The sequence below is a fragment of the Numida meleagris genome, chromosome 27, assembly GCF_002078875.1.
Source record: "Numida meleagris isolate 19003 breed g44 Domestic line chromosome 27, NumMel1.0, whole genome shotgun sequence".
In the NCBI taxonomy this organism is placed as follows: Eukaryota; Metazoa; Chordata; class Aves; order Galliformes; family Numididae; genus Numida; species Numida meleagris.
Genome location: NC_034435.1, coordinates 3,177,411 through 3,201,254, shown reverse-complemented (window position 1 = coordinate 3,201,254; position 23,844 = coordinate 3,177,411). Strand labels below are relative to the sequence as shown.

General features: G+C 44.0%; 1 protein-coding gene across 4 annotated transcripts; it reads right to left on the bottom strand.

The window, feature by feature from the left end:
- DAZAP1 (DAZ associated protein 1) lies at positions 1 to 23,788 on the bottom strand. Of its 4 annotated transcripts, XM_021378997.1 has the most exons (12): positions 19,673 to 23,788; positions 19,050 to 19,216; positions 18,669 to 18,734; positions 17,967 to 18,077; positions 16,106 to 16,154; positions 11,522 to 11,604; positions 7,888 to 8,041; positions 6,418 to 6,447; positions 5,844 to 5,984; positions 4,777 to 4,959; positions 2,939 to 3,027; positions 892 to 1,023 (listed from the first exon to the last, which is right to left on the bottom strand). In XM_021378997.1, the coding sequence occupies exons 2-11, from the start codon at positions 19,161 to 19,163 to the stop codon at positions 2,948 to 2,950; spliced, it is 1,011 nt and encodes a 336-aa protein (XP_021234672.1). In that variant the 5' UTR covers positions 19,164 to 19,216; positions 19,673 to 23,788; the 3' UTR covers positions 892 to 1,023; positions 2,939 to 2,947. The 4 variants fall into 4 exon arrangements, with proteins under 4 accessions (XP_021234674.1, XP_021234675.1, XP_021234673.1 ...); XM_021378999.1 differs by lacking the exons at positions 2,939 to 3,027; positions 11,522 to 11,604; positions 19,050 to 19,216; positions 19,673 to 23,788 and having other exon boundaries at positions 1 to 1,023; positions 17,967 to 18,074; positions 18,669 to 18,689; XM_021379000.1 differs by lacking the exons at positions 2,939 to 3,027; positions 18,669 to 18,734; positions 19,050 to 19,216; positions 19,673 to 23,788 and having other exon boundaries at positions 1 to 1,023; positions 7,888 to 11,604; positions 17,967 to 17,983.

The following is a 23,844-nucleotide window of genomic DNA, read 5'->3' as shown; positions in this document are numbered from 1 at the left end:
TTGTGTTTCTAATCCAAATGTACTTCTCTTTATTCAAACCAGGGGTAATCACTGGTTAGTGCAAAATGCACCTAAACCTTTTGCCTGAGGGAAATCTACATCTTAACAAGGCCTCCGTTAACCCCTAATGAAATCCACAGAGGATTCGAAAGAGTTTGAAGCACAGATCCAACACTGCACTTCCTAAGTGACTCTGTGCGTCAACAAGTCTGCACCTGCCTTGTTACCGGTCCTATACCATCAGGTAACAAATGCAAAATACACTCAGTAGATTTCTTTGAACTCCCAGAGTTTCTGAACCATCCGCTCCACCGCTGATGTCAGGAGTGAGGGAGCTGCAGCTTCCCCTCGCTTCCAACAGTGCTAACGGAAACCCTGTTTTAAATTAAAAAATAAGCCAGCATACATAGTAGAAAATTTCTCTTAAAAATTTCACAATCTGTAAATGTATATATTTTTTTTTTCTTTTAAACATAAAAGTTTACAATATACGGTAAAACAAAGGCTCAGGAAAAAAATAATTTCAAAAAAAAAAAAGAAACCTGAAGTTTTGAATTAAAGCTGAAGACATTTTTAAAACCCTGTAGTTTGAACCAGTGACATTTTCTTTATTTGTGCTGATGGGTTAGAGAAAGGAAAATATTTAAAAACTGCAGTCCAAACACCCACAGCTTTGCCTTCAGAAGCCATCTCCCCCACCTCCCCCCCCCCAAAAAAAAAAAAAAAAAATGTTGTTAGGTTTTTCTTCCATCAAGTATGTGATTGTCACAAGTTCAGAAGTCTGGGATTCCCGGGGCCGGCTGGTACCAGGCATCCCGTGTGGACAGAATTCCCTGATTGCCAGCTCACGCTAGCGCCTGTAGGGGTGGAATCCTTGCACGTTATGGTTCTGTCCTCGTCCAAAACCACTTCCTCCTGCAGGTGGGCCACTGGAGGGCTGCACTGAGGGGCCTCCGTAGGGAGGGGGCTGCTGGCTGGGATCAGAGAAACCTTGTCCAAAACCACTCAAGTCTTGTCCATACCCTGGGGAGAAGGGGAAGAAGGCAGCAGTCAGCTCCCGGTATCGTTCACACACACAGAGCAGCAGAGGTGTGCAGTCAACACCTGATGCCGTTCCCTCCCCCCCCCCCCCATGCACTCCCTGGAACACAAACACCTCGATCTAACTTAAGATACACAGCTGCTTTCAGTTCCTCCCATTTCCTACCTTACGATACAGAAGAGCTAGGGTAAAAGCAGAACTGAACAGGTACACAGAGATGGCAGGTTTCACTTCTGAGCTCACCTTACCCGGGCTAGTAGCTACAGCTGTCACATTACTGCTGCTCAGAAACTCAAAGCGGCCTGCTGGGAGGCTCTCAGTTCATGCTGGAGGCATTTTTAATTTTTGTTTTGCTAAAACTAGTGCTGCCAGGTGCAGCAAGGAAGTCTTTCTGGTACCTCAGCTAGTAACCTGCAGCAGCAGGTGGTAAAGCAGGATTCTGAAGGCTGCGACCATTCCCCCCGTTACCAACTCTACAATGGAACCTCTGGTCCAAAGGGGCCATTAAGAAAGAACTGACACGCCTCCCCTAAAACTCAGAGGTCAGCCTGTTCGTGTAATATCTGTTTTAAGTTAAAAAAACCCAAAGTTCCACCTTAAAGCCTGACTCCACACCCCTCCCCCACTGCAGCTGCAGCTAGTGGAGAATACTTCTAACTCAGCTAAGGGTTAGTTGCTGTTACTTACTCCATAGCCCTTCTCTCACACAGCCCCTAAACCACTGACCACATCAGAGCTCGCTTAGCTTCAAACCTGAAGGCACAGCTTCAGCTGAAGTGTACAACCAAGCAGGCTGCAAGTGAACGTTCACCCTGTCCTTCCTCAGCACCCCTCTGCTGCCTGCTCTGCAGCATCACCCACACTGAAGGGAAGATTTAGACTTGGCAGAACTCAGGAACGGGGAGGAAGGGTGAAGATGAAAGAGCTGCTGGAATTCTTGCTGCTACTATGAGGAGCAAATAAATGTGAATTAAGACCACTGAGAAATTAAGAAATGTAATAGAAGTTCCCTTAATTAAATACAACTCTTCATCATAACAGCAGCATCAGTGTAAGCCCCTGCTATAAAAGATGGTATTAAGAACCCTAATTACTCAGTGTATTTCTGCAGTTCTGCCTCTCCCTGTGCAGGCTTAAAGCAGGTTTAACTCTCTTAATCCAAAACAAAGTCTCTTAGCATGTCTTCAGCATTTCAATTTCAAGCTCTGCCTGTCTCTCAGGACTTGCTACCACTAATGAGACTTAAAACGTGTCTACCACCAGGCTTCTATGAACTCAAAATGCTAATCCAGTCTTTTTTTTTCCTTCCTCCACACAAAGATAAGCAGACTACCAAAAATACCATTTGTTTGCCAAGGGGCGAGGCTCAGAAAGAATCTTCACTACCCGGTGCAGTGGTACAGCAACTCAGTGTGAGAAAACCACAGTTCTCAATTTGTTTATCACAGAGGACGCCTACAGCACAAAGCTGAACAGCCAGACATTTTAGCACACGTTGTCTTCTCTCACTTCCTCGGCTCCTGCTGCAGCTCTCAGCGTGCAGCAGAACCTTGCTGTGAAGCACACAATTCACCTCCCCTTTCAGAGGGCTCCGCTTTCTACATGAGCTGTGGCACCTACTGTGGTTTTAATCTCTTGCTTGTGAAACCTGAGCTCGGGTCGGTTACACAAGGTAAGGCCTTGTCAGTGCAGCAGCTTGGGAAGTGGACAGCAGCATCATTTATACGTCAGCCAGCTAATGAACACACAGAACTGTTTTGCTCCGACTTGCACAAGGAAACGTTTGAGCCGCACTGCTCCCCCCCACCCGCTTGGAACAGACCCTGCAAGAAACACAGGTTAATTTCCCCAAGGCAGACAGATCAAGAGCATTGGTTGTAAATAGGCACCACCTACCTAGATCTCTCACTGCTCAGCCTGACCATAAGAGTGAAAACAAAGTATTGGCGCGTAGCCTGAAGGGTCTTGAGAATAGGTACCCAGCCCTAGTAAGAAATGAGGAGACCAGGGTGACGAACCCCAAGACAGCCCTGTACAGAGATAATTTTGCAGGGTGAGGGAGACACACCCAAGTTAGCGTTTAATTTACCAGTGTTTACGTTCATCCTAGCTGTAAACACGGCAGCATTTAAGATGCTGTCAAGCCAGGACAGATCTGAAAATGCCACAACGATTAGGTAACTCAGTGCCTCTTTAAAGCCCATAAGCCTTATGCATTTACGTAAATACATGCAGATCAGCTAGACTGCCCACTGTACAGCAATGCTGCTAACTAATTTGCAGACATATCAAGAGCTGAAGCTCTTTTAAAAAAGTTGCAAAGATTTTACATGTAGCTTTCGGAACAGGTGGATGCTCCTGGTGTACCACAGCACAGTAAAAACCTCTCTCTCTGCTAGCACTTGTGCTCCTACAGACTTCAGGCTAAAAAAGGCTCGACGTGGGACACTGCTGTCAGTGATGCTTGAAACTAACCTCTGTCAAACTGCAGGGCTACGCACTTTCTCCTCCCCACCCAGAACTCAGACTCATCAGAAGCACTTTAAATATTTCACTGGAAAATAGGCTTCTTAGAATATGCAAGAGGCAAGTGGTACTGCACACCCAATAGAGGAACCCCCACTGTTTTCCATGATGCTGGAATACAGATTGTTTCCAGACCTCCAACACATCCCCAGTAATGGAACCCCACTGAACAGAAATGATACATGCCTTTGTGTTTTATTTAGCATGGTCTACCCCCATTCAAAGAGAATCTGCAAAGAAGTTCTAGCAAGACAAAAAAAAACACTTCCTTTTGAGTCACAAGGACAAAGCTTTCTATGACAGCAACTGTGTTTATAACAAATTTAACATTTCAAGTTCAGCAGCATGAGAATACATGCTTGCTTTACAAGTGCTCCTGGAAAGTTAATCCTCCTTTGGGGACAGTAATCTTAATCCACAGGCCTACTGCAAAAAGTTGACTGCAGAAGTGGAAAAATGACCAAATACATCTTCAGAAATATGACTGTGCCACAGATGGGTCTTAGGGACAATGCTGCTCAAAGGTAGGATGGAGTGAAAAAGCGATGTGAGAATTCCCTTTTGGTTTCCACAGACAGGGACACTTCAGTCAGAAGCACAAGTGCCTGTCCAGCTGTGGGGTCTTTTTTTGTTTGATAGTATTACCTGACTGTCTCAAAACATGTTCGAACATCTTTATCAGCTACCCCCAACAGTTACTTACAAAGCACAGATGACAGCCTAAGCATTATGTGCTTCTGAGAAAACCACAACTTGTAATAGACAGGAGAGGAACAAGGATGGGAGTAGAAAGCACCCAGCTTGGATTTTAATACCCTTGCCTCTCTATACTACTCTTACTCAAGTCTGTTCTCCAGCCTCTCAAAGTCAGTTAAACAGAACAGCTGCATGAAGCTATCAGAGAAAAGTTTTAACTTCAGGCACAGTGTAAATCAGTGACGTATCCTATCAGTGCACACATCTCTGAAGACCACTTTGCAGGATACACGCAAGGGCTAGAGCTGGTTAAGAGAACTCTTGCTGGCTGGAATACCACATGATTTAAGGATCACTTGAGAGCTGGCAGCTGGCACGTCCACCCTTGAGAGAAGCGCTGTCGGCGTTAGCAAACAGTTTCTCAACACTGACATTCTACCCAAGCAGAAAAGACAATCAGGAAGGGGAGGGAGAAGGATCAAGGCGAGTTTGTTTCGCACGCAGCTACTTACCAAATTGACTGTAAGGGAATTCTGGCTGAGCAGTTGGGGGTTTGCTCATGTCCTGAGTTGCCTGAGATGGCGGTGGTGGTGGAGGAAAAGCTAGTGGTGCTGCCCCTGGAGTGGCAGGTGGAGGGGGTACTCCAGGTGGGGCAAACTGGTCAGGTGGAGGAGGAGGAGCACCATAACCAAAAGCTGAAACACGAGCAAAGTGCAAGACACGTGACAACAGGTAAACACCACCGTGACTTCCTGCATGGCTTTGGAGTACAACACACTTTTTTTTCTTCCCCCTGAATACTTGCAAGTCCCTTATTAAAGAGAAAAGGTTTGCTACCTGTAGCTGGGCATACAGTAGTTCGCTCCCATGCTCAGGCCACCGCTGTAGCTAAAAGGTCCCGGCAACTTACCTTATAATACAAGAAAATCTCACCCCAAAGGAAGACTACAGCCACTCAGCAACCAACAAAGAGAATAAGATAAGACAGGACTTGATGACAAATCCTGTATGCTTGCGTGCACACGCAAGGAGACGAGGAGGAAACTGTATCGCTCAAGATCTTAAGAGGGGAAAAGATACCCCACACAAGGGGTTTCTTCATTGGAGAGTAAGGCACTCTGGATAGCTGTGTGGTATTCTCGATCATTTTTAAACCAAGTTTGTGACTAGACTTTTCAAGAGGTGGCCTGAGGGCACAAATGCTCTAATCCTATTTATGTTTCCAGTGTCACTTGTGACCTTAATTCCTTAAGCTTCTCTAGAAATCCCAGCCTGCGTCTAGCCCATGCCACTGCGCAATAATCTCTTAAGTTTTGTCACAGACATTGTAACAAGGGTATGCAATAAACCAAAATCTGTTTAGCAACACAGCTTTAAGCAGGAGAATGTAAACTATTACATCAGCCAAGAAAAAATAACCAAACTAACTGACAAACACTGCTGATTATACCTCAGAATACACAATCCAGGCAAAACATCTAAGCACAGATTTGAAAAAGTCCAGAGAAAGACGAGCAAAAATTAAAGCCTGAATTTGGTGATGGATCTCAAGGTGCTCAAGCTCCTGCAGGGCACTTACTAAATGGCGGAGGGGTGCCGTAGCCCTGTGGGAATCCTTGTGGAGGTGGGAATCCTCCGGGAGGTGTAGAAACAATGTATGAGGCAAACGGAGGAGGTGGCGGAGGAGCTCCTCTTCCTGGAGGAGGTGGTCCATATCCACCTAGAAAATGAAAAGAAACAAGGATCTGAAGTGGCTTAATAGTGAAAAGCTGCTGTCTGAATCAGCATTCTGCAGATGGGGTAAAGCTGTTTCATCAACTTCAGGTACAGCCTCAGCCCTCCTTGAATCCTTATTGCGGGCAATGCTAACGCTCCTCCAAGTATCTCCACCATAAATAATTGCATTTTAGAATGTAATTCTTCGATACCAAATTAATGTGGTTGGCAACATCAGGATGCGTGTCAGCTCCCATTACTGTCTGTTACAAATACACTGTCTTCTCCTTCAGTCCTTCAAATCAAATTAAACCAAGCTTTTAAACGTACAGGCTGTTAAATATCACAGAAATCCACAAATCGCCGTGGGTTCCTAAAGAAACCACACCCCCACTCAGGATTCTTCTGTTAAGATCAGACCCGTGTAATGTACTTACCAATTGCCTGCCCAGCTGGCACCCACATCCCTAAAACAAAGCAGAAAAAGCAATTTACACATGTACTGCAGCTGTATACTACGAAAAAGGCCAAAATCAGAGAAAGCTGATCTTGCTCTAGGCTCTGGAATAGACTGGATATCCTCCCAGCGTCCCCTTACAGATCTATATTTTATGGGCCAAGAAAAATTCAAAAGACTCTGAATCATTCAGCAAATAATGCGGAAACATCCAGCAGTCTTCAAGAACCGTGAGCACACCAAACCAAGAATCTACACCAGTGTAAAAATCTAAATACTGAGAACTGCTGCAGACTGCACATCCAAAGTATATTTAATACATTATCAGCCTTATCCTATTTATTGTTGAGGTTTTTGAACCATAAAAACACCATCTCCTTCATTCGCTGCAGTATTTAGAAAGATAAATGCATTTATGTTTTACACTAATCTTTCCAGTACATCAGATATAATTTTCCCTACAAATAACCACACTGAAACTAATCTAGTTTCTCAATTTGTGCAGTTGCAGATTAGCACATCTGTGCAGAATGTCAAAGCCTCAGCTGCAGCTTTCAAGTTAATAAGCACCATGGGGAAACATGCAATCCCTCCACTGAGGTATCATCTATTGTAGCAATAGATGAAGCATTGTTGCTTCCTTTACCCCCCCAGGTGAAAATTTCTCATCTATCAGAGAAAGCAAGTTCTGTTCTGTCAAATGCAACTCAATTATACCGCTGTATTTCCCCATAAGTTATCAAAACTGTCTTTGGATGAACTCAGCATATTTATCCCCATCTTCAAAATCTTGTGGGGGTTACAGCCATCAAAACCAAAACACATGGCTGCTCCTTTCAGCCCTCAAGGGTTCAAGCTAAATCAAGACCATTATAAGCAGTAAGTGCTCTCTTGCACCACTGCTAGCCCCAGAGCTGCTTGTTATTTTTCCAGGCTACATTAAGCAATAAAATCCACAGACAAGGCCATCTGTTTTTCTCTCATCCCTTTCAAATTTCACTTATAACTTCCTCTGGAACTGCCTCGTCCTCGAAAACCCATATTTCAACTCAATTCTCATCTGGGTCTCAGGCAGGTCACGTTCCCACAGCTGGAGTTGCAGCCTGAGCCGTGGAGCTTCCTCAACACCTTCTCCACGTTACCAAAAAGCACGCTGATCTGACTTTGGGAGAGGCAGAACCAAACTCAACAGGCAAAGGAGGGCTGCCTGGGACGTGCTAGGCTCTGCACAACCCGCTGCATTCTGCCCTACCCAGCAACATGTTTGGGGAAAAACAAGAAAAAGAAGGACTGACACACAGAGCTTCTGCTCTGCTATCAGCAAGCCAGCCCAGAAATAACATCGATAAACCCGGAAATTCTGACGCTTGCCAGATAGAGCCAAGTACCAGAAAGCTTTAAAGACAAAGACTGTCGCCCAACAGCGATGCTGAGACAGCTAAGGAAGTACCTTGAGGGCCATAACCTTGTTGCCAGGTAGGAGGGGGCTGACCTGCCCAGCCATTGGCAGCGCTTGGCATGATCCTGCTTCCCCACTGGCTGGCACCGGGTGGCCCTGGAGTTTGGCTTTTGCTATCGCGAGGTTCTGCACGTTTCACCTCCACCTAAACAAACAGAGTTGCCATTTAGGAGAGATGGTGTAGGTTAGCATACCCCCCTTCCCTTCACACACACCCTTAATTACACTTAAGACTACACTTAGCATCTTATGACTTACGTCTAAGTACTTAATTATTAAACTTAAGGCCAGTAATTTAAAATGTTTCTCAGGTACAATATAGGTGATGGTAAGACATTGTAAGTCCTACTACTGAGGTATTTCAAGCAAAACACATCCTACAAATCATTTCTGTTTCATCATGGTACAATATTCATTGGCTTTAATCTTAAAACAGCAGTACCCTCTTACAACGACTCTTCACTTAGAAAGGCATCGGATTTTCAACTATTTATAGGCTATTTTAACACCGAAGACAGAAGTTAGAAAGGTGGTATGCTCAGGAAAAAAAAAACACTTGGAGTAAAGAGTACACTCTGAAAAAGGGTACTAATGCTTTAACCATTGCAAGCGATTGGGGTTCATTTGAAAGCTACAGTTTAAGCCCACCCCGTCTAACTACAATTTCAGTTCTGCTCATACCTGAGAAACACACATTTGTTTTTCCGTTCGTTTCTTTTTTTTTTTTTTTTTTTTTTTTTTTTTTAAAAAAAAACTTAAGGATTTATTTAAATGTCTAATGGAAGATAAAGACTTACCTTCCCCAGGCTAACGCTTAAAGAATCTCAATTAACTCAAACAATGTCAGAGGGAATGGATGTGATAAGAGAATCTTACATTACATCTAACAAAAAAGTAAACAAACATGCAAGTAATAAAAATGGACAGTTGAGTCAATAAGAAGCAAATCTTCATACTGTGTTAAGTCAGTGACAAAAGCCCTCCTGTCTTTAAAATTGGTAAGCCACAGCGCTTAACTTATTTTATTCAAAGATAAAGTGCCCTAGTGTTCCCAGCCATCGAATAAGTGCATTTGACCTACTTAAAATAAGCTGCACATTCAATATAAACCCCTCTCTCTCTCTCTCAAAAAAAAAAATCCAGTTTCTGATTTAATGAAACACTCTCAGCACTCATGCATGCTGAATTAAAGCCTTTTTTTTTTTTTTATTTTATGATTAATTTTAATGGGTGCCAGAGTACAAAGAAAATAAATCTCAATCATCAATGGGCCTGGAGTAGTATGGAAAATAAAGTATTCAGAATTCTTCCTGCCATGTCTGAAAAACCATTCATGTCAGAGAACAAACAGGAAATAGGCACGAGGCAAGGACAAAGCCCCCACCCCCAGCCCGCTGCAGATGCCCCAAGGACATTATACATGACAGTAACCAAATCTCTGTCAGCTGAAGGCCCTTCCAGAGAGGAACCAAGGGAATTTTTCAAAGGGCTCAAATTAATGAGTCTTAACACATTTGCCTTGAGGGAATTCGGTTATTGCTTACAAAAGCAGAGTCCTTCTTGCAATTTTAATTTTTTTTTTTCCCCCCCTTTCAACAACATATGGATTCATTTCAGCAATACCTTTTTAATTACCAGAAAGAGGGAGATACCGTTTGTTTTTTTTTTTTAAAGTAGGCATTATTAGTCAATGAAGGGAGCCGAGTATCTGCTGCTCATTTAGCTACGTGGAAGAATTCCATTAATTTTTCAGTGCACATTTGGAAGCAGAGAACTGCCGAACCGAGGACTGAAAAATCCTGGTGCAGTATTCTTTGTGCTACGCCTGCCTGAAGCCCAGCTCACACCAGGAAGGAAAGCATTCCCAATGGCTGCACCCGAGAAAACGCAGCGCGCTCCTGCTTCTTATGTCACCAAAAGGAAAAACATGCAAAAAAAAAAAAAAAAACAGCTTATTTTTGACTTTCGGAATGAAACTGCTTGAGAAACAAAGGAGAACTCTGAATGAGCACTGATATCATTCTGCAAGCTGGTAATGCAGGAGGTGACTGCAGGAGGCTCACCCAGGGCTCTCCTTCCCTTCCCACAGGCGGCAGCAGACGAACTGCCCTTTGTTCCACGTGCACACAGCCTGCTGCTCGTGATTCCACCTCGCTGAGGAGCAAGGGAGGATCAGGGGATGTATGCAGGACGCTGACATTCATCCGTGTCCCCGTGGATGTCATGCAGGGCTGTCACTGCATCTGCTCCCACATGGGAGCGCTGGGCCGCTCACTGGAGAATGCCACTAAGAGAGAACGTGTGCTGCTGCTCTGGATTGCACCAGCATGTTTCTTTCTTTGCTTCATTCCATCAATGAGCAAATCGGCCCACCTCTCAAGCCCCAAACAAGTTCACAGGAATAAAAAGCACTACGACCTGCAAAATTAACCATGTAAAATTCCACTGATGTGCAATAATACATTCCCAGCTAGCTAAGTAGTATTTAGGAAATACCAGCATATAGAAAGGCTTTAGAAGACAATGCCAGATTTCCATATGTAATAATTGAAGGTAAATGACTCCGTGCTTGGGTTTCCTTCAAACATATTCATTTTAAGGTTAGCAGTTCTAACATTTCCTTTAAAAACTGGGGATATGGAGAAAAGCTGTGAGGACTTGAATTTTACCTAAATTTCTCAGGGTTAAGTTTTCTTCCAGAAGCTGTGATTTTCCCTATATAAAACCTGGCTATCCTGCAATGGTTTTCTTTGCTTTTTTCACGTTTTTCCCCCCACAAGTACAAGCATGCTCCTTGCTGAGCGACTTCAAAGCCAGCATAAAAGATTCCTCCCTATCAAACATCCATTTGCTGACAACACAGTATGAAGATGAAACAACCAGAGGTCACTTAACTGCATTGTGATTAAATACTATATAGAGTACGTGGGTTTGTACCAAAGTTTCACAGTAAGTGACCCAATTTTTTAAAAAACCAATCCTTCATGATGTTTTGTGTGGTTCTTTTTGTTCAGGTTTTTTTTTTTTTTGTCTTTTTTTCTTTTTTTACTTTAAGATTACAGACAGTATAGCTTGTTGTCACGCCATCTCACAATTCGGGTATCAAATACACATCTGAAGGAGTGGTATCTTAAACCAAGCCTTGAACAACTCAGATTTCATTGGGATTCTGGTTTTCCAATGGCTGAAAACAACTGACTTCTACCCTTGCTCCCAGGAAGCAAAGCAGTGCTTTAGCAGTACTCAGCAATTCAACCCAACGTTAGGGACATCCAGCCAGCGCAACCCTCCAGGTCTGTAGCACAAGGCCTTACCCAAAATGTTTCAAATAAAACAAAAAAAAAAGAAAAAAAAGACCACCAGGAAAACCACCCACAGCCTAAGATCTCAGGCTTTCGGGACCTGTGCCCCTTCTGAGGGCTAAGCCAAAGCTAACTGCCTCTCTCAGCTGCTTAAGCAAACTCAGAAGACTTTCCCCACCTTCATGGATAAAGCCTTGAATTTGGACTTGCAGGCTCCCCCCCATCTAGCTGATGCATTAACTACGGTTCTGTTCACCAGTGAAATTGCTAGTTGCCCAAGACTTGGTTCTTTCTTAAGGTAAAATAAAACTACAACTACACACTTTTTTGCCCATGATGTCGTGAAAATGCATGTTGACAGCCTGGTCCACTGATTGTTCGTCCTCGAAAGTAATAAATCCAAAACCTAGCCAACGACGAAGAGTGAATCAAGGTAGCAGGGTGTTGTGACACAAAACAGGATGATGAACAGTATTAGGGGCGGACCAAGGGTTCAAGCAGGGGTTTCAGATAACCAAGACTTGTGTTAAATTTTCAACAAAAAAAAGTCAGTTTGAGAAAACTGCAATGGATACTTTCTTGTAGCTAGGCAATTAATGCCTCATCTTGCTTTCACACATGCAACTTACAAACTAAGCTAGTCAACTACTTCTCAACTCGATTTTATTCCTAACCTACAAGGAAATGGAAAAAAAAGAAGTGCTAGTAGAGTCATGAGTGTAACTGTGCCACAAGATAGAAAGCGAAGTACTTGTGGGACAGCAAATTAGAAGTCAAGCAACTTGCCTCCCCCTGTCTCTGATTTAGGCTAGAATCCCAGAGAAAACCTCTTCTGTCCCTGCGCCCCAAAGCTGCAAAGCAACTTCCTCCCATCCCTTATCCCACTCTTCCAGTCTGGAAATTATTTTCCGTGGAAAATAAGAAAGTTGTCTTTGAAATGTAGCTGTTAAAGCATGACAAAATTTTACCACTCCATGGATGAATGAAAAGCTTCAGAAACTAACAACCTAGATCAGAGGTTCTCAAGTTCTCTTGGCTTTTTTTTTTTTTCCACATCTAAGAGAAAGCACTTAATAGACAAGACTTCTTCCAAACATGGCATCCCCTGATAACTAGAGCAGTGTTGCTTATACGGAATGTCATCCTGGTTGTCACGTCTCAGTCTATTTTATTTCTTACATTTCCTGCTGCTTTGCTCTTGAATATCCATGCAGTGCTTCTCAGTCCCTCTTTTTGCTCACGGCATTGCTGCTAACTGCTCCACGTCCCCACGGGTGACTCCTTCCCCTTTTATCTGACCACAGCCCCCGATGTTGGCAGCTCAGCTGAATCCAGCAGCTATTTAAAAGGCCGTAAGGGACGGGAGGGCATGGGAGTCTCGTGACAGTGAAACACGCTGGAAATGAGGTAAAAGCCCAGGTCTAAATCACTTTTTGAGGTTACACTTTGAGAACCGCTGCACTCAGGTTGTAGCTGCTGACACCGCCGAGGGAGTGGCAAAACCGTGGTTAATCTCACAGAACGCGGAGGCTGGTTCATGCCATCAACCACTCACTGCTGGTATAACAACCAAATCCCAGGAAAGATAAGAACACATGCAGTACATAAATTGTGCCATTCTTTAGATTAGCTAAGGGTAGAGCAATAAAATTAGAAAGAAAAACGAGGTGCGGCATCAAAAGCATATGGAACATGGATGCATTTTTGCTTTTCTGAAACCCAAGATTTCCCCCTTGGTTTGCATTTTGCTTTGCAGCTAGTGCTGACAGCAGCCATATATTGCTCTAAAGCGTTAAACAGAGATACAGTATCTATAACAGTTAGTGTCTCTCTAAGCTTATCCAACTGGGTTGGGTAAGCCCAAAGAGGCCTATTGTAGAGAAAGTTTATATATAACAAAATACACAAAGATACAGGCCAAAATAGATTCCAGCAGGTCAAATTCTGCTGTCAGCAACAAGAGCAAAAGACATCACTTAAATAAAAGTAAAATAAAAAAACTTAGCATTTCCCACACACAAGAGACTGGCAGTATAAACGAAGTTTTGTTGAGCTGTGATGAAAGCCGCCTCAAACCGAGAGCAGCATTTCATCACAATATATTTGTCTGAGGTTAAAATCAGCGTATCAGAGCCAAAGTAATCGTATTTAAAAATCACAGGTTTAGTATTGCTGCCTTTGTTTTGAAAGGCACGAGGAAGGAAAATGAGGGATACTATCTACATAGGCAGGTTGCTCGCTTAACTTCATTCTGAGAAGGCTGAAGGAGAGGAACAGATTGCAACGCGGGATGCAGTTTGTTGGGCAGGAAGAAGGAAGGAAAGCAAGAGGCCATTGAGGAAGTCAGTAAAGAAAGAGGAAAAAAAAGCATTTTAAAGGGCCAAATGTCACAAAACAAGGAACCGTGAAGAAATCAGAATACGGCACACAGCAAAAATCCAAGAACGTGAAATTTTGGGGACAGCAAAAGAGACAAAGCCGTTTCATTTTTCAAAGGACAAGGCTTCAATGAAGACTCGAGAAACTCTTTGCACTTAGCAGGAATCCAAGTGGACTACCAAACAGAGCAGTGAGGCTGTTTTGCAGCCAAGTGGAAGAGAACACAGCAAGAACCTGTAAATTACTTCGCAGTTGTTGGTTTAGCGGAGAATAGAAGGCATGAGAAGCAGGGACTGCAACAAAGGCACTATTTCATTTCAGATGTAACGAGGCTGCCTGCGCTTGTACTGGGGACTCTGAAAAGAATTCTGATGAAAGCACTGCTTGCAGGAGAGCTAACCAGGAGTGGTAGGGAATGCAAGTAAGAAGAGATTACTTGGATACCTGAAGACACGCAGCCAGCTCCTCAAGGGCATCACAGAGCTCTGACACTGAGAACCTGGTTCCCAGCATTCCTCTGAGAAGCTGAAGGCAGAGGAGCGCTGTAAGGATTAGTAGCAGGGGGTAATTTCTCTCTCCTTCTGCCAGCAAGCTAGTAAAATGGCCTGCAGGGAGGGATCTACTCAAAATGCAAGGATGGCAAGGTAAACGGAAGGCAGGTAAAACTCAGAATGATGCAACTAGGAGATGGCAGTGCAGTGGGCTTTTAAAATGTTATACAGTAATTTAGGTCTCACGTTGAAAGGACAAGCAGAGAGACTGAACAGCACCGTACAACAGAATAAAAATCAGAAAGAGAAAGCAAGAGAAAATGTGTTATGGGATGCAGGGCCAGGAGCCTCGAACACAAAGGAGGAGTTTTTCCCCAAGGGATTAACAAGGCCATTTCTGGAGAAGAGTTAGTTACCACGCTACATAAAAGGAATCTCAGAGAACAAAAACGAAAGCCAAAGCAACACGGCTCAAGAACACCATTTAAGAAATCCAATGAATTAAAGAGAAAGTATCCTGCACGCTGCATGGAGACAGACAGGTTTTCATATCTGCCATTTCTGCTTGCAGCCACAGCCTCGTAAGCAGTCCTGAAGCCTCCCATTCGTTTTTATTTTAGTTTAGTTTTAAGTACAGCTCTATGCAGAGAAGCCATTAATGCAGACCAGGATTAATCTAGACCAAGCATGTTTTAGTACCTTTTGCTCAGAGATAAAGATCACAAAGATAGAGACAACGCAACAGTTGCTGAAATAATTCAACACCTCAGCCACAAGTTATACTTGGTTGCCCTTATCTTGGTCTCCACTGCTTCCTCTACTTAAAATTAGATGCTCTAAAGCATTTAAATGGATGAATTTATGTTCTGTTTGAATAGAAGTCATCTGTTGAAAGAAGATTAAGATAGCTAAGGCAGGAAAACAAACAAAAAACACAAATATATTGAAACTTCGTTTACACTCCAATAAAAGACAAAGCCCGTCCCTCCTCTGACTGTGGAACTGGCCTGTACCTCTGTGATAAATTATCACCTAGAGAGAAGAAATCTAAAGAGATATCGTTAATCACAGTCAAACAATTCACAGAGAAAAGGAAAAAAAAAAGAACTTACTTAACATTACCATATTTTACTATGAAACACTTAAATATGTCACTAAGGATGTATGTCTAAATTAAAAATAAAACTAAGACTTAACAGCTTAATAAATATGAAGTGAAGAATATATTTCTTAATAATGAGTCAGAGGAGAAATGAAAGTTCAGATGGCAAACTATTCTCTAGCATGTACAACATGCTACTAGGTGGTAAAGTGCAACTAAGCTTCACTTATTGAAAATATTGCCTCTTGCTAGTCAGAACAGGTGACAGATGCAATGGAAGGTGGATGACATGAAGATCCCTTCACATTTGGACCAAATCTTACCAACTTGATTAATACGGTCTAATGACACTTCACTTTTTTTCCATTATTAAAAATGCAGTCTAGCATATGGAGCTATAGATTCCAATCAAAAAAAAAGACGTACATCAAAAATGTTTTATGTAGTCTAAGAAATGCTTTTCATGAGTTTTAAGTGAAGCCATTTTACCAAAACAAAAAGCATGTAATGGATGGGTGACATCCTAACCTCGTGCTCAGAAGTACTCTGAACCAAAGCACCCCCTGCAGTTACACCCCAACACACCCGAGGTGAGGAACAGGAGGAAAGTCTGAGGACATTTCTCTTCCTCCTATAGTCTCTTAAAGCACAGGAGTGGCTCAAGAATCAAATTTAATTCCAACAAGAACTAGCAAAAAATCCCTCTGAAATTGAAAATGAACATGAAACATCGGATTTTAAATGCACAGATAGCAACTGAAGCTGTAGATGAAGAGTCTACAATTAAAGTGATATTTGCCCAGTGAATTATTCTTTTTCCTGAGGCAACATCGGAAAAAAAAAAAATCTACCTTTTCTGATGGTATGAAATAGTTTGCCATCTGACTATAGCAGAGTATGAAGGAATTTCAAGGACAAACTAGATCAGCCTTTACCTCGGGGCCTCTGTTTCTCTGCGTCATAGATCATTACAACTTCAGTGACCTGGAAGAGAGAAGGGAAATTCTACTAACTGTGCTACCAGGGGAGCGTTACAAACAGTTACCATAGGCTGGTTTCCCACACTCTATCCACAAAGCACAATTAAATGCTTGATGTAGCCATCAATACCAGTCTGTCCTACCACAGCGCAAACAAACTGGGAATACTGCTCTTTATGGGAGTTTAAGAAAAGCCTGAATTCATCTGTTCTAAAAACAAAAAAAACCAACCCTGCAGTATTTTGGCTTTCTAGGCTCTCATCACACTGAGGATGTTAATCTTGCATTAAGGTTGCTGCACTGTTTATACTCACATTGTAGCCCATAAAAAAACCCCAAAGGTTCTGGATTTTCAGCACACCTCAGCGTGGCTTCCTGGAAGATTACTCCTTCCATTTTAAAACGTTTTTCACTCTCAACATAAAAAGCAGCTTCTTCAACCATTTCAAAATCTGCACAGCTTCTCACATCTGTCTTATTTACCAAGCAAGTGCAACGTCTAACAATCAGACCCCACTTTTGTCTCTTCATTCTGTGGCCACATGAAGAACTTCTCCTTCTCCAAGGACACCTCACTAAGAACACTCCATTGACTTCCCAAGTTCTATACTACCGCTTAAGTTCGACTACTTACTCTTAAAGGCACTTACACTTGGCAGCTGTTGCCTTCTGTATTTGGAGGGCCATAAACCTGCATCTCCCAGGCCATGCCGAGGTCAGAATTGGAAAGCCAAAAGTCTGCGAGGAAGAGCCTTTAGAAGGGATGTGCCACAGCTGTGGAACACGCTCCTCCACCTCTAGTTACAAGTCTAGTGCAGACTTTCACACTAGAAACAGGGTTGTTAGCCACTGCCTTTTGTGCTTTTTAAAAATGATCATCTTAAGTCTTAAATATGGTGCTGCTGATGAACTCAGCCACTTGAGAAAGAATCAATAAAGCCTTTGCTGCTGCTAAGAAAACTTCGAGAAAGGCAATTTAAAAAAAAAAATCAGAAGACCACACTAAATGCCACTCAGAGATGGCCAGCTCCCATTCACTGACACGGGATGAAATTCAACTCAGGGAACCTTCTAGTATTCCAAATTGCACAGCTGAGCTTAGTAATTGAGCTTAGCAATTTAGCCTCTTAAAAAGAAACAGGCCACAGTAGTGGGAATAAATGGGGAATTAAAACTAACTCGAGAAAAGGCAGAAGACACACTGATTTCGGTTCGAGGTCACAGACTGAATCACAACCTGATGCTTAACATGGGCAGCAGCTTCTCTCTGGAATGGATATTTTAGGGGCAACAGAACTCAGCTGATTGCAGACACTGCTTTAAAAGAAGTGGTGTTAACAAAATAATGGCAGGAGGCTGCAAAATTCAATCGATCCGTCCACTCTAAGACGAGGATCTCAGCCATAAGCTCACCGGCTGTTGCAAAAACAAAAAAAAACACCAACAAAAAGCTTTGATTGAACTCTAAGCTATCAATTGAAAAGAAATAATTATTCTCAAATCACCTAAACTCAGGAATGTTTTCTCGCTTTACAGGAAGCAAACAGAATAATGCATCAGGCAGACGTGAACAAGAGGAGACAGGAAAAGCAAAGTAAGTTCCTTATGAGAGCAATCGATTTTGACAAATAGCAAGATACACTTCAAGATGATGAACGTTTAGTACACTGTATTGCAAAATGCTTCAATATGTGCCTATAGCAGTTTGTCTAAATTAACCCAAAATTTGACAGCTTGATGAAATCTGAGAAAAGGCAGTGGAGAGAGAAAGCATCTTGCAACCAACAGATAACTGCCATCATGCTGAATGACTCACCACTCCGAACTTCTTGAAGTATTCCCTGAGCTCAGTCTCGCCACAGTTATGAGGAATCCCACCAACAAAAATTTTGTTTGATTTATTGTTATCGCTCCTGGATCCTTTCTGCTAAATCAAGGAGGGGAAAAAAAAAATCTGTCAGAAAGACAAGGAAGTTGTTGGCTACTTCTGTCATCTCACAATGAAACATGAGCAATGGTCTCTTGCAGGCTGAAGGGAAGCCACCTCCAGGCCCCGAGTCTGTTACACTCATTGAAGAGAAGCAGCTGCATGTTCTGAGCTCAGAAGTTCAGCATTCACAGCTGTAGCCCACTCCCTGATTCAGAAAATCAGAGAAATAGGGGGAAGGTTTGAGGCCATTTACTCATTCTCTATGAGATGAGGTCAGCCTGCAGGGTGTGAGGGGGGTGGAATAAAGGACCAGTTCTACGAGCACTCTTTCAGCCACTCCTTTCCAGGTTTGAAGAACTCACGTTAAGAGACTGCAAAGAGCTTACAGAAAATACCAACCCACAAACCAAACTTAACACAGCGCTCGGTAACAACGGCATGGTACGTGGAGTCTTACCATTAAAGAATTCTAAGTGTATGTTTCAGAAGTAGGATTTACACTCGAGGTCTCCCTATAGACACTTGGTTTTAGAACACGAGTGTGAGCCAAGTGAACGGAGCGGTGACACACCACGCATCTTTCCTTACCCATCCTTCCTTCGGCCGTGTCCTTTCGGGTTGCATCCCCCTAGGTGTACATGGCTTTGGATCAATCTGGAAGAGATTCCAGTTTGGTCAGATCTCAGCGCGTGGAATATGGTTCTAGAAAGTTAACACTGCTGAAATTCAGCTCCTCAGGTAAAAGCCATTGTCAGTACATTGCTTCCACAACCTGGCACAGATCACCAAGTTACAGCTGTCTGTGTTAGCATAAGTAACTAGAGCCAACAACCAGGCAACTTTGGTATCATCCAGTCTGCAGTAAGACAGCAGGATTTGGAACAGATCTTTAAAGCAGGTTGGGAAAACAGGAAAAAAAAACACAATGAAAATCAATAAAAGCCACAAAACAAAGCAAAGTCAACTTACGTTTCGGCCATCTAACGTATGAGGTCTACTGGCCAGCACTGTTCCCACACAGTTGGGATCTTTAAATTTGACAAATCCAAATCCTCGGGACTGGTTTGTTGTTTTGTCTTTCATTATTACACAGTCTACAACCTCTCCATACTGGGAGAAGTAGCCACGAAGAGTTTCTGTTAAGAAAAGTACATATGAAACAGAACCAGCTATTAACTTTACCAGGCCGCGTTCGCAACTATGAGACAAAGGGTAAGCAAGGAGCTGAACAAGTTCAGGCTTATCTTCTGAAAATGGTCAGACTTTACTCCCTCTAAACAAAGAGTATGCACTCCCATTCATGCAGAAGAAGAGTAATATCTCAGCAAATAAACGATTAGAAAAAAGATTTTCATCTTCTGAGTTGACAAAAACTTCAGCATCAAACACTGACAGGGTATTTTAGAAAGCAAAACAGCGACGTACATATACGTGAACTCTGTCCAGAAAATGTTATCCATTAACAGACAAGAGCAGCAGAATCTCAACCACATTTCCCTACCAGAGCACTGCCTGTTAAAAAGCCAAGTGTCTGTGCACGGGTTGGCTGTACACAAAGCACTGGCTCCATGACTGTAGAATACATAGCTTACCTTGTGTTGTACTCCAGTCCAGGCCACCCACAAACAGTTTTCTGCAATTGAAGCATACAGCATTTTAGGGTGCTACACAGAAGCAGCTATTTAACAAAAGTCAGCTATTCTCAGCAGCTCTGCTGGCCCCCAGGCCCCACTGTTCTTCACCAGAAAGATTCCTCATTGCGACAGCCACCTTCTGCTCCATCAAGATTCACATAAAACTGAAGCATCTGCTTTGTGTGCCACAAGCACAAACAGAGGTCGTAGTCTCACTACAAGAATGCTTTATTCTTCTATGTAAGTTGAAGGCAAAAAACATAATGAAAGCCTGAATTCCTCTGAACCTTTTACTTCCAGGTATTTGAGAAAACAGTGTTACTTTGAGACATCATTGTAATGGCAAAGAAGAAAAAACAACACGGAACGTCACACTAAGTACACTGAGCTACTCTTCCTGGGGAAGAAGGGAGTTCCAGCCAGAAATACTTTGTAGTTCACAAAAATACATCTAAAGCATGACTAAAGTTACTTGACAAAGGACCCAAGGACACCAGTACCAAGCTGCTCTCCCTGCTGCCCCCCAGCAGGGGAGGCCAGACCCCCCCAAGGCCTCACAGGCTCCATGTTACGTCCCACAGAGCAGAACAGCTCCAATTTAAGGATGAAAACAAAACCCAAAGCTTCTGAGATAAAGCAAACTGAGAGAAGACCAGACATCCTCGTTTAAACACTTAAGTCTATTAGCTACTTTAATCCCGGGCTAACAACCAAGAGGTGTGCCCAGTCCTGCATTAAGCCTCTGAAACTCAGATCAAAGAACAACAGCTCCAGCTCTTCTACACCCATTTGCTACCTAATATTGAACACTGCAAGATGAACGACAACCTAAACAGGCCCAAACATTTCTACCATGGGAAAATACATCAGCAACACTGCTGCTGCAGCCCTCTGTACAAAGAAGTGCTGCAGCTAAAGTAACAGGGACTGAAGTTCACACCTTGTGGTGGCCCTCAGCTTTCCTCACTGCTGGCTTTCCAGGCTACTGTGCTGGTTCAGAAAACCCTCAGAAGATTAGAACAAAGCAGAGATCATGCCTTTTTTTATGCATTACTCTTTCACTCATCCAGAAGGACAAGTCAGCCACTTTGCTCACCATCATCTTCTAGGTAAATGAAAGCAAAAGTAGAACTAACAAGTCTAAGATGGAAGGAAAGCCTGCGAGGCAAGCACTAAGCAGCAGAAGCACCAATGCAGTAATTAGCTGTGACACATCACAATCACCACATTACAGATCCCTCCGAACACAACAGAAAGTCAGGGCTAACACCCCAAACTAAACTCCAAACTTAAAACAAACCTGAACCAATGCCATCTTCTGCAAAGAGCACCCAGGCCTGCACTGCTTCATGCTGGAGCATGCTGGAGGACTTGGGTAAGTGCAGAGAGGCGAGCAGCAGGACGCTAGGCTGCCTGCTCTGCAGCTCTTTATCAGCTTGAGGGTGTGACACAACTTCCATGCAAAATAATTTACTCTATAATTAAAGGTTAGTTCAAAACCACCTCTACCTTTGGCCCTTTTCAGTAAGAGGCACCAGTGCAAGACCTCTTCTGTTAGTAGCTCTGTGAGCCTGCACAAGGCAGTGGGGGACGCCCTCTGTTTCTCTGATCAATCCTCAAGAAGCAAGGATCACCTGCTTCTGTCTTCTGCTCACCCTCCGACATTTCCAAGCATAACTGCAGCTTACCAGCAGAAAGTTGAGGTTCTCCCTTTTCCACTTAGAGCTAAGAAAAGCTATTCTAACAGCAATCAAACAGCACAAAACCCCACGCCTCCCTCTCACCTCCTTCTCCAGGAGCAGCTAAGGGCAGTGGGACACAGCCACTCCTCACCCAGGGCCACTGCCGTGCAGGGAACAGCAGCGAAGCGACAGCTTGCAACAGAAGCAGGCAGCAGCCCTGCTTCACTTGGATTGTGTTCTCTGCGGCATGTCATCACAGCACGGCCCTTACGCAATAACCAACAGCGAATAACGTAATGCTGTAAGAGCAGATGCACGCTACACATGGAAATAAGGGTGACTGCATCCAGCATTAAGTGGTACGCAGGAGCCCAGCTCCACCTGGGTGCACCTTCCTCCTCAGTCACTGGTTGATAGGTGACATAAGTCTCGTCTCCCTCCATTAAAAAAACCTAGCTCCCTGTAAAGCACATCAGAAGGGCCCCTTAAATCGTTCAGAAAATAAGGGAACTGCTAATATGCAAAGCACAGCTTTTGCAGCGCTGCAAAGACAGCAGCTACAACTGCCCTCCTGTTATAACGATGCATCTGCTAACAGCACAAGCAGGACATTCCCTCCATTCCCAACCCTCTCAGAGAGCAAGCCTTTCTGCTCGCATGTTTCAGGACGACCAAGTTTTTCTCCCAGACAGGAAAACCCAACCCCAGGCCACTGCTGGCAAAGGGCGTGCTCGTGGCACCAGCTCAAGAGCTTATTCAACACCATGAAGCTTCCAGCAGCAGGCCATCTTCGGGTAGAGCCCAGCTCCCCCAGCAGCCATCCCCACGCAGACTTCCCACGAGGCCGCACAGCTCTCCCTGCGCTACACTTCCTCCCCACACGCAGGGCACGAGCACAAATCCACGTGCTCACTCGCACACCGCTGTCTTTCGGGGCGGGTAAGCTCGCTAAGAACGCAACTCTGCTCCCTTGCAGCAAAGAAAACAGCTCTGCTCCGCTGCTACGCTCAGCCCAAAGCTTGGAGCCAGCCCACGACTGGGCACAGCTACGTTTTCTTGGCCAACCACGCACGGGTTTGGCTTTTTAAGCTGCATTTGATAGCTCGGTGTACAAGATCAATCTATAAAAGATCAATTTAAAATCCCGGCTGCATTCTGACAGAACGCCAAGCTGTCTGCAGGGAAGGAGGACTCCCCACCGTCAGTGGCCACTGAAACCTTCCAATTCCGTTCTTAATTACTTGTAGTCATCTCACATACATTTAAACAAACAAAAAAGCAGGGTTGCCTAAGGTCAACTGCAGCAGCTGTATGTAAATAGAGGGCTTCTATTTATATGCCTGCTATAGAATGCCAGGAGCAGGGCTACCCCGGCCCTTGACTCCAGGATGGAGCAGCACTTTCTCCCACTGAAAACAGAGCAACTGCTAATTACAACCCGTAACATCCATAAGCCTCTGCCTGCTCCCATCGGGATCGCTGCAAGGCCCACAGCCTTTGGAATTATTATTTTGTCCCCTAAGCTTCAAATCATGCCCAGAAAAGTGGTTAAATTCACAAGTTCTTATCGAGTTTAAGGCCTGCACCTCACACTGTCTTTCAGAACAGAACTTCCCTCACGGAGCTGCAGGCAGATGATTACAACTGCGCGTCTCATCCTTCCAGCTCCGCATCTGAGCGCTCTGGGTCACAGAGTACAAAACCAGAACGTTCCCTCTGCTTAAAATCCAGCCCTTCTCAACGCCATCAGAACTCACGAGGATCAATGCTGAGCGGGCTGGGGGAGCGCCGCGCTTGCAGTCCCAGGACACACGCGCCATTGTGCTTGCAGTGCCCTTCGTTAAGAGTAATTAATTAAGAAAAATAGATGAAAAACAAAAAAGAAAAACCTACTTCCAGAGCTGAACCTACCAACAGAAACACGCCTGGCACAATACGTCCTGTTTGCAGTGACACGCCACACTCTGAACTGTTACCTCGCTCCTCGGATTTTTAAGACCACGCCAATTAGGCACACACAGTAATTAAGCAGCTCGTCCCGCACCGGGGGCAGCACGGAGATGAAGGCTCTCCTGGAGCTCCAGAACCGGTTGCAGTGCCCACATCTGTTCACCTGCACATGTGGCACTGAGGGACGTGGTTCAGTGGCCGTGGTGGCGAAGGGACGAGGGCTGGACTCGACCTTAGCAGCCTTCTCCAACCTTAATGCCTACGGTGCAAAAGCCTACAGGCTTTCAAGTCGTTCTTTCCACCTCCTTTTGCCAGTTCCCAGCTCTAACGCGCGGGGAGTCAGCAGGCTTCTCATTTAAATCACTTCATTTACATCTTCTTTCAGCTGCTTCCAGTACCGACATGTAAAACGCGTTTTTAAATTCAAAGCCTGCAGACTTCTCGTTTCCTTCTGCCTGCTTTCCCAGTTCAACACGTGGAGCCCAGGGGCCTCCCCTC